General features: G+C 30.8%; 1 protein-coding gene across 1 annotated transcript in view; it reads left to right on the forward strand.

The window, feature by feature from the left end:
* Positions 1–8,080, forward strand: part of GABRG1 (gamma-aminobutyric acid type A receptor subunit gamma1) — a 52,149-nt gene extending 44,069 nt beyond the window's left edge. The window contains exon 9 of the mRNA XM_033105322.1: positions 5,327–8,080. Coding sequence (XP_032961213.1) covers positions 5,327–5,596 — 270 coding nt within the window. The 3' untranslated portion in view covers positions 5,597–8,080. The remainder of the gene's footprint in view (positions 1–5,326) is intronic.
* Positions 8,081–11,707: the final 3,627 nt, after the last annotated feature.

Consider the following 11,707-nt stretch of genomic DNA (forward strand, 5'->3'; position numbering starts at 1 on the left):
ATAATACTCAACCAACAAGTGGCTAATCATTTTGACTTCAGATCATGCACTCTCAACCCCATGAGTTAATCAGTTTGACTTCAGATCATGCACTCACAACCCCATGAGTACACGTCACACTTACTCAGGAAGCTAAAACATGGAGTAAAAACTTTAAAGTTATGGCTTATTTAATCATTCATTCACCAAATATGTAAGGGCACCCATGTTCTAAATACTGTTCTAGAATAGTTATTTAAGAAAAAAATCTGTATGTTGAGTATTTAAAACTTAGCATCAAACCCGGCAAGCAAAATACTAAAGATGAAAAATAAGGAATAAAATGTAAATGTGGGTTTTAAAGCACTAAATTTCAAATACCAAAAGTTAAATTTGACGTATTATGATTGACTACCTGGGTACAAAAAAATATTTTCTTTAGAGCCTCCCACAATAAAGTTCTATAAAGCTTTTCTTTCTCTTCAGTTATGTGACTCATGAGCTCTTTTTACTACTGAATGACACTTTAAATGAAAAACTGGAATCAGTAATCAAATCTGACTCCTTGCCTGGTTCTTGCTAATCAGGTAATTATTGAAGTACCAAATTTCAAAGTATTTATAACTCTTTTGTATAAATGATAGAAAACTATAGCTTTCTCATTGTCTCCTTCCTATCCTCACCTTCAATATTTTAGCTTACCTTTAAAAGCTATTGTATTGGTTATTTTAAGACAATAGTTTAGTGGTTACCAGAGAGTAAGGAGGGAGGGGGGTGGTAGATGAGGGTAAAGGGGATCAAATATATGGTGATGGAAGGAAAACTGACTCTGGGTGGTGAACACACAATGTGATATATAGGTGATGTATTACAGAATTGTACACCTTAAATCTATGTAACTTTGCTAAAATTATCACCTCAATAAAATTTAATTTTTTAAAAAATAATACACTTAAATTTTTACTTCTTAATTCATTATTCTGTCATATTATGACAAATTCTAATGACAATATGGCTATTATTTCTTTTGTGTCATATATATATATATCTTTTCTTACTTGAAATTTTCATCATCATCTATTTCTCCATGGTGTAAAAACATTTTTAAGGATCAGTGTAATTTCTGTTTTCTGACCTCAGTCATTTCCTTGTTGCTTAATATTCTTATCTTTTATAACTGAGAATTTTCTTCATTCTTTATTCCAGTTGATTTCTGTTTTCTCCTCTAAAACTATTATTAGATGAATTTTAGACTTCCTAGGTTAGTTATACATGTATTCCAGATTTTCTTTTTATCATATTTTTCATTGAGATATATATTTTTCTACATATTGTGGTCAACTTCCTCAAGATTGTATTTTACAATGCTTTAGAATTTCTTAATTACAATAACTTGATTTTCTGAGAACTCTTATTTTCTAACTGTTCTTCCACCTTTTGGACTTAAATGGACACAGTGGCTCTTTAAGTATTTCTGAGTGTACTAATTAGAAAGTTTAATGTTCTCTTACATTTCCTGAATTATTGGAATCCGTAATTCTAACTGTTCATCATCATTATTTTTTCTTGGTTTACCTTGAGACTTCTTGGAAATTTTTATCCAATAGACACCTGCAAGCTTGGCATATAACTGTTAAGTTTGCAACTGTCAGATTTCACTTTCATTTGTGTGTATGGGGAGCATGGCATCTGTTTGCTTTCAAACATACACACGTACACTACATAATGATGAAACTATTCTTAGGACATCCCAATACCAACTTCAGGAGCTCTAATCCTCCTCTGGGTGGCATGAGGTTATTTATTTATTTGTTTCTTTGTTTACTTAAATTTTTTATTTTTAGAAGTTATGGAGTTCTAACCCAAAGCAAACACCAACCTGTCATCATCTCTACTTCTCTGCATGTATGGTAGATGAGCAGTACTTTAGACAGGGCAGCTGTTCTGGAGATGGACTAATGCCCTGTTTTTCATCTCTTTTATCATTCCCAGTCTTCCTACCTTAGAGTGAGTGAGTCTCTCTGAAGCTTTGATGGGAAGAACAACTCTCACACTCATGTACCTATTTCTGAGCCTCTCCTGAAATGTGGCTTCCTTTGGTCTACTTTATCCATGGGCCTATTTCCATCTGTTCTTTGCCTTTTAACAACTCATCACAAATTCTTATAAATGGTGGATCAACATCATGAAGAGCCACCTCATTATCTGTTTTTGACACTAATGTGCATTTTAAAATTTTTGAAATCCTGACTAGTACTTACAGGATTTTGTGAAAATAGAGTGGAGAAAACCTATGATTAGGTTGGCATTTTCACTTGCAACTTTTTAAATAGGAAATTTAATAAAAGTAATATTAGTATTATCTGATATCAGTAACATAATCTAGTATTTTGTCAATTTATATTACTAATATTTAATAGCATTAATGATATTATTATATGACATATAGTTATAAGATTATATAAATAAATATATAAACATAATTTGTACATACATGTTTTATTTACTATTTAATAGTATTTATTTGATATTAGTATGTCTTGGTACTTAAAATATATTTTGTATATTAACTATATTATTAATATACGTAATATAGTATTTCATATACAACCAGATACATATGAATATGTAATAAGGAGAATGGAATTGATTTTTTAAAATGTTAAGTTCTGCTATATTCTTAGTGACTTTTTGAAATTACAAAAAATGGTATATTCTCTAAACTATCATTTAAATTAAAAGAAATTTTAATTAAATAAAATTTAATTTTATTGTTTGTTTTTTATGTCACTTAAACTGATTTAGTTTTTCAATGCTTGCTATTTTGAAGGGTAGCAGGATCTTTACTTGAAAAGTTTCAAGATGGGTAATATAGTTGCACTTCAGATAAATAAAGTTTGGAATGTGTGTAGTGTTGTACTGGTTTCTAAGACACTAGTCTATCAGTCCAAATATTTTATTAATACTGTGTCAGCTCTTTGACTATTTTTCTCAGTACATATAAAGTCTATTTCCATTCACATTTATCATTCATTAAAGTTTAGCTTCTTTCAATTTATAAATTTGTGATGTTTTGGGGGTGGTAGCAGGCAACTGGAAAGTTGTCAATTTAAACTGTCACTTTAATAGAAGTTCTCCATGATTTTGAACACCAGAATTTAGTCCATTTTTTAAAAATGAACCAATTGCAATTTTTGTGCACTTTAATGTTTAATCTTTTCTGTTATGCAGAGTTGATATCTTCGGACAAACACATTGGCTTTCAATTTATGGCCGTTCTGAGTAGAATATGGAATGTGTTTTATTCCATATAACCTTGAAATTTCCAACAATCAAACTTGTATTTTAATCACTTTTTTGATGAGCATTTGAACTATGGTATTTAAGTATAAATGACAAGGAAATTAATACCAATTTGTCTCATTTTGTACATAATTTTATTGCTCCACTAAAACTCAGGAGTCTAGTAAAGTATCCCCAAGTGTCAATCTCAAAAGTCTATCATTAACATTTAATAATATACTGCCTCTGCTTTTTGATACATCTAAACCAGTGGAGTCGTGAATTTATTTGTGTTTAGGGCATTACTCCTTATCTTCAGGCTGCACATTTTCTTTCTAATATGGATATTATGACTCGTGTGATGCACTTATCTTTTTGAAATATCACAAAATGTGATTATTTTCTTCTTTTTGCATCTACTGAATGTTTAATGTTTTGTGGTTTGGATTCTATATTCCTCTTTAGAAATAAAATGTGTTTAAAATTAAGTCCAAATTTTAGATGTTCTCATTTTTCTTTGTTTAATATTTAAAACATTTTCCATACGGTATTTAATTTTTATGGCTTTGAATTATATTTATTTCAAAATTCAGGGTTAAAATTATAAACATTTTCATTAGAAAGAATTTAAGATCAGATTAAAACAATTTTAATCACTGTATTTACTGTTTCGATAATAAAACCACTGATTATAATAAGTTGTAACGTCATATCTTCAGATAACCCCTGAAATAAGCAGAAGTTCTGAAGGATGAAGAGTTACTAGAACTGCAATCTTCATTCATTTTTTACTTGCCATTTTTTTATTCAAGGTTTGTTTTTCTTTTTTCTTTTCCTGGTAACTTTTTTTTTTTTTTCTGGTAACATATTTTGGTGTGGTCCAAGTTTTTGTTATTTTGTTGCTGCTTATTTTATCACAAACTTTATAGCCAATTGTGATATATCCTCTTCAGGAATCAACACTAGCAATGACAATAACATCAACAATAAGTATTACCTATTGTCAGCTGAATACTTAATATGATTCAAATATTTTGCTTGGTGCTTTATGTGCATCATCTTATTTAATCATCAAACAGGTCCATGTATTGTTACCGTGACTTTTGTACAGCAAAAGATACAGAGGCAGAAGAGCTGTCATATTTCCTGTTCAAGCTTCTACAACTCTACTGGGCAGAGCTGGAATTTCTGACCAAGCCTGTCTGGCTCCTAAGTGATTGCGTTAAAGTTACATGGTATCCTGGCTTTGCTTGATTATTTTTTATATTGTAAAAAAAAATATTTTTATTATTTAAGTAGAATCTGGTGTCATAAAAAAGTTAATTTGATATGTGTCTCAAATCATCCTGATAATAATAGTAGCTATTATTACTGGGCAAGATGGAGCAGCACACTGATCATTTTACATAGTTATGAAATTTACTCATCACAGACATCATAATACGTAAGTGCTAATGTAATTCCATCTATGAGGATAGCGACATTGGTAGAATGAGTTTTTCTGAAACCTGAGTTTTAAACTCCTGCATATTCTCTCTCCCAAATGTAATGCCTTGATCTTAGCCACTACTACAAACACCATCATGTCTTTTTTATTCATTTATGGCTTCTCAAAGTTTTTTTGCATTATCAAAATATCATCTTTGCTATTTGTTCTCATTATTACTAAAAAATAAATAAATTACATAATAAACAAGAGCAAACAGATACTTATGGCATTGTAAATGTTTAATGTAAAACATCATAGAAATATACAGTTTATTTTTGTTTTAGAATTAGATTCATGATTGACAATATTTTAGTGGATCATCTTTCTAAAGGTATAAAACATGTTTCATTTTTGAGGGAAGTTTTTTTCTGCATGACCTTTGGATTATAAAATGATATTATATGTTACAAAGTAAATTATAATGTAAAAAAAAAAAACAACATTTGGGTTGAATACCTCTTTGATTTTTAGACACGAAGATTATGTTTTCTGTGTATCACTCTTTTAGAGTTTGCCTTGAGGGGACAAATTGATCTTTGGTATGCTGTTTTCTTTCTCATTCATTATTTTACTCAGATATCGCTTGGACTCCATCCGGGATCCACTCTGATTCCAATGAATAGCATTTCTCTGCCACAAGGAGAAGATGATTATGGGTATCAATGTTTGGAGGGCAAAGATTGTGCCAGCTTCTTCTGCTGCTTTGAAGACTGCAAAACGGGATCATGGAGGGAAGGAAGGATACACATACGCATTGCCAAAATTGATTCCTATTCTCGAATATTTTTCCCAACAGCTTTTGCCCTGTTCAATCTGGTTTATTGGGTTGGCTATCTTTACTTATAAGTTCTATTCACTAGGAAAAAAAACCATAAGAAGTTTAACTAAATTCAGTATAATCTATTGCACTTCGGTAACAGGAAGTTTAAATTTAAAATGCAGAAAATCCAATGGTTAACATGTGAATAGTATGGTAACCATTTTAAGGCTTTCATAGGTAAGTAAAGTAGCAGCTTTCATATTAATTTACTTAACTTATTGTAAACGAGATTAGGTGTAAAATTCAGTATACTAAAAGTACTACTATATATTTTACTTGAATTTTATTTATTTTACTTATATCACATTAGGATTTTGAACTTTTAAGTTCCTTGATTCACATATTAAAGATGGAATCATTTTAAGATATATTTTATTTCAATATAGTCTATCATGATTTGTATTGAGACCCTGATACATTCACTAATATTTATGTAGTAAAGTTTTGCCTAGGAAATATTGTTAATTTGATTTTTTTCTTGCTCTTTATTTGGATGCCCTGATTGCAATAGAAATAGATGGAAACATAAAGCCATGCTTTCCTGGGATTTACTTCCAAGATATTTTACTCTCAAGAAGAAATTGATTTATTTTTAAACTCTTTATTAATTAATGAAGAAAAGACCTATTTTTACCTTACTAAAAGGACAGGTTTTGTTTGTCATTTAATCAAGTCCATTGCCTGACACAATTTTAAATAGAACTCCAGTTATGTTTAGTTTTGATGATTTACAAACTATGATAGAAACCATCAAAGGAATTTCTTTTAAATACAAGGTTAAAGAAATAAGGATGTTACATGTAACCATTTTATTCTCTGCTTCATAGAAATTATGTATGTAGTATGAAGAGCTTAATACTGAAATGTTTGCCTCTACCAGCACTGAAGTTAAATACAGAGAGAATTGATTTTTTTCTTTATGCTCTACAGAAGTGTCACATTTCTCAAGTTAACAAAAGCACTGAAGAAAAGTGCTTTGTGGTCAAAGAATTATTACCTAGCAAATTGAGTAATAGTTCATATTGAGGATGTGGTCTTAATATGAACTATTAACATTGTTCAGCCTAGAAATGTTCTGGAAACATACTGTTAAACATTTGTCATATATTGCCTTTTCCATTTCCTAAATTTGGACCCTGCCAGTTTTACAACTTCATTATAAATTGTTCCGATGTTCTTTTTCCTAGGAAATGAGAGCAGGCTCAAAAGTCATGGTGGCGTTCTGTTAAGAGGCATTTCTGATGAACATTGAATGTGGAGGTTCTCTAAATTTGTAGAGCCAGGAACTTTGAAAGTTTCACTGTAGTTTGACTATTGGTGATGTTTTCCAAAATGTATCTTTTGTTAAGAGAATTAAATTTACGCTTGAATCATTATATTCCTGTAACTAGTTTGGCATATCAATTGTTTATATGAACTCCATATTCATTCACCATTACCTAATTTCCTGGAAAATATCCAGAGTCATCTTGCAGGTTAAATTAAAAAAAAAAAAAAATGTTTCATTGCCCAGAGCAACTATTAGGATGAAGTTTTATGATCAAGGCCTATCTTATGTGGAAGAAGCTATCACCTGTGCGTTTGACACTAGCTTTTAATACAATAATTCCTTTCATGGTTAGCGAACACATGAGTGAGGCTCTAGCATGGTTAAACCTGTTTTTAGAATATGCAGTTTTAGAAAATCTAAATGTATTTCATTGTGTCTTCCCAGTTATGTCTGAATTTTTCACTTTGCTTAGAAACCTTTGAAAAAAGTAAGCATAAATTGAACAATAATGCCAGAATATCCACCGACACTGCTTGTTTTGAATGGAGAGCCAAATTAAACTTTGGCCTTGTAATATATTCACTTACAAATTATTCATGCAGTCATTTTTATAACACTGAGTATTGATGGCTATTCTTAAGGTGAACATTCATTTAGCGATAAATGAAAAATGAAGTACCTGTGAAGAATAAAACACTTTACTATAATGTTTACTAAAACATTTTCATGTTTTAAGATATTATCATGGGGGCAGTATTAATTCTTGGATTCTTTCAAGTCTCTCTGAGCATGACTGTATTTTAAAATACTTAAAAATGCTTAATATAAATAGTGTGGATGTTCTCAATGGTGGTCCACTAACTTGGCTTTAAATGTTGGCAATATTTACAAGTGCAAATAAAATTAATAAAAACATATGCTTTTCTATATGAATTCATTGTATATACCATCAAAACAACAACTTTGTTTTCAAAGGCAGTGGTATTTTGAGCAGTTTTATTAAAACATGTAGGTCAGAAATAAAGGTGTACAAATATTATTACTTCTAAAAATGAGAATAAAAAGGTGAAAGTGCAGTTTGACTCTTTTTATGAGAAATCAAGTGAAGCTGATTTACAAAAGGAACACATTCTAATTCCTGTTTTTCTCTAAAGAAATTTTGCCATCTTGAGAAATATATATATACCACGTGTGTATTAAAACTGTATTAAAATTGTAATACTCAATATATACTGATAACAAAAGATGCTCAAAGTGGTTACCATCGGCATAATTTTAATACAGATTTTTTCCTTTCTTAGAATGAGTATACTTGTTTTTGGCACCGTGTGTGTGTGCACGCGCAGTTCTGTCCTCTTTCGCCAGTGAGTTATGTCTTAATTTATTGGATTCTGAAATTTGTGTTTCCTAGCTGTTCTAAATGTTTTTAACACTAACCAAAAAAATGAACATGAAGGATGAGAAGGATAATCGAAACAAAAGGATTTAGAATAATTTGGAAAATGATTCATATACACCCATCCTCTAAATAAGAGACCAGGATATAGAAGTTCCATGAAGGAATATTATGACTAGCACAATTTTAGTCTTTTGGATGTACAATTGCATGGTAATAATTTATTCTTGAATTGCCTAGTAATTTTAGACTCCCGTGAAATTAATTCCTAAAATATCAAGTAGTTTCTGGAATAAATAAATAAACAAAACCTTAGATTATTTAAGAATTCATTAAGGAAAGGGCAAAAATTCTTCAGTAAATTCATTCAGTAAAGGTTTAAAATAAGTAGGTAGTAGATAATTCATTAGACACATTTTAAATTAAAGACATAGATTTTGTTGAGGAGTTTTAAAAACTTATTAACTCTAGGGTAAGGAACAGTAAATGTGTATAAATAGAAAGACGATCGCCAGAATTTTTTTTCTTTAGTGTTCTCATATTCTGACATCAATAAATAGTAATAAAATATGATATATTTTTTGCTTAAGAGCAAGGCCAAAATCTAGGGCTGCATGTTTGCCAACAAGTCAGGATCAAAAAGAATGGTTGGTAGCACTTTCACATGAAGGGACCCATAATTGTAAAATGTGAAGTATTCCAAAGCAATGTATTGTGACGAAATGTATCTTGTACTTAGATTATGCAACATGAGGTTTAGATAGGATTATTTGTTTAAGTAGAATTTAAATTATGTACCAATAATTGCATAAACACATAATAAATGAGTAAATACATGTGAAAAATTTCTATACCAGTGCCTATTTTCACTCTTGCAAAATTTCATGTAGCAGCATACCACATTTGCAATTATTTCATTGATCATAGTCCTGGAGTTGAAATGATCCAATAGACATTTAATGATTTAGCATTTGTCTCACCAAAAATACTTGGAACTAATTTCTGACCAAACTTTTTTTCTTTACATCACCAAATTTATGTATCTCCTCAGTCTCATACCATATGAAGTCAAGGCATACTTGGTACTGTTTCTGTTGGTCATCATTGTTTTCACTGCTGGGGAGCGCCTGACAGGTCACTGTCAAATCACAAACCATTACAAAGTCTCCCTCAAAAACATTCCTTATGGGGTTTCCAAACACTACTGACCACATTCCTCTAGTAAATGTTCTGTCTTTTTTGTATTTGCATTGTGAAAGTGATATAACCTAATTCAAATATTTATGCAGCTCTTTCTATGTATAAGGAAGCTACTGATTTAGATACAATAGGGAACATATAAAAATGAACTCTCAAGGAGCATGCAATACGATTGGAGGATTAGTTAAACAATTTAAGGGAGGGAAGATAACTCTGTGAAAGTTTCTTGGAGAATATGTGTTTAGAGATGGGAGTTTGAGAATTGAATATGTCAATAGGTGAGGTTAACAGAGATCATAGTTTCCAGTTCAGTAAATAGCTTGAATAAAGAAAAAGAAACATGGGTTCAAATAAAAAATTCTATTTTAATTGAAAGTTAATATTCACACAGCGACAGTCAAAAATGAAGATAGAGAGATAGGTTGAGCCCGATGGTGGAGAGGCAAGAATATAAACTTCCGGAGGCTCATGAAGAGTTCACAAAGACACTTGAGTATAAGAGAGCCATTATAAATACTGCAGAAGTTTCCTCTTATTGGTGTGTGATGTTTGGAGTAAGAAAATTCAGTTAGGAAGCTGCCATAACACATGAGGTGAGAGAAGAGGAAGGGCAGTACTCTGGTGATAGAAGTTCAGTGGAGAAGGGGGAAGATAACCCCTGAATAAAAAAGTGACGTACATGAAGCTGTGATTAACAGGCAACCTTAACTGAGCCCAAGGGGAGAGGAGATTCTCTAATGAACAGTATTTGTGTATAAATAGACACTAAAACACTACAAGGAAATTCTAGATGTAGTGCAGTTGTGTTTGCTGTTACTTTGAACATTTTAATCAAATGCTTATGTTTTTCTATTGATCTGTTTTTCCCATATTAGAGATGGAGAAAAAGAATAATCTCCTGAAGTACAAATCATACGGCAGTTCTGTCCAGATTATTATTTTTAATATATATTTTTTTCTTATTAAAAGGGCATTCTCTTCAAATTACTTTCTCTTCTTTCTGAGACAAAAATAATAATAATGTATTTGGACAAAGAGTGGAAGGGAAGACAACTGTGAATAGAAATAGGCTGCTGTGAAACCCGGCAAAAGCAGGAAGTTGATATCTGATTCTCAGATGTTTTCTGATTCTCAAACAATTTCTCAAATATTTGTCTCAAAATAAATTAATTTTTACTGTTGGACATTGAAATGTACCTGGAAACTTTGAATCTGTGAATAGGTAAGATGAGAGACTTTGATAACTGTATTGCAGTTAAGCAGAAAGGACTAATTAACAGACTTTTAAGAAATGGTTGACCTGAATAGAAATAGTTTGGATCTCAGTAAATCAGTGTTGTAACAGTTGTTTGCGTCCATTAAATGTATGTTGTCACTTTATAAAATAAAGTTATATGGCTAGTGATTGTAACGGCTTTTGTTGTCTGCTTCTGCTTCATCATTTTGGGGAGCGTTTTTGTGTGTGGCAAAGGTATCTCAAAGTTTCAAAGTATTCTGTACATTCATGATTCTAACTGCAAATAAACACAGTAACTTGTTACGAAATAAAGGGTTACACTCTCTTAAAATGTGTCTTTTTTATAGTTTTTATATAGATATGCCCCTTTATTCTTTTAGAGTATGAAATCATAACTTTAGCATCGAAGTTCATTTCTAATCGATGTTACTTCACATTTTTCCAATTAAGAAAATAAATTTTAAAGTTTCTCTTTGATTGAGAGTCCTGAAAATAAAATAAACTATAAAAGGTTAGGTAAAGACAGTTAATGTTTATGTATGATTTTCACTTCAAAGACTATGAATTTCTGGATTATTCTAACAACCTGTGATTTTGTCCTAATCTGAATTAGCAGATAGTCTCCCCCAGATGAGTCAATGAAGGCAGGGTTAATATTAGCTGGGGTTAATACTTGGGCCATTTCAAACTCTTCTATTATAAAATGTCTTATTTCCTTTGAGCAAACAGTTAGTGAAGGAAAATTAAAAGCCAGGAAAGAGGGTATATTTTGCATTACCCGTTCTGTTCTCCCTTTTCTGCCATAGCACAGTACTAAAAAAAAAAAAAAATAAGTAAATAAATAAAAGTGATTCTTCAGATTCAGTGCGATTTCTGTAAATGACCTAATAAAACAACCCACTGAATTCTATTTAAAGCTATGTCATTCAGTAAAAGCATAATCTTTGTTATCTCCTTATTTCCAATATTAACTTAATTTCATCTGAAACATTTTTAACATATACTTAAAATGTTCTGAAAAATTACTCCCGCTA

The sequence above is a fragment of the Rhinolophus ferrumequinum genome, chromosome 5 (assembly GCF_004115265.2).
Source record: "Rhinolophus ferrumequinum isolate MPI-CBG mRhiFer1 chromosome 5, mRhiFer1_v1.p, whole genome shotgun sequence".
In the NCBI taxonomy this organism is placed as follows: Eukaryota; Metazoa; Chordata; class Mammalia; order Chiroptera; family Rhinolophidae; genus Rhinolophus; species Rhinolophus ferrumequinum.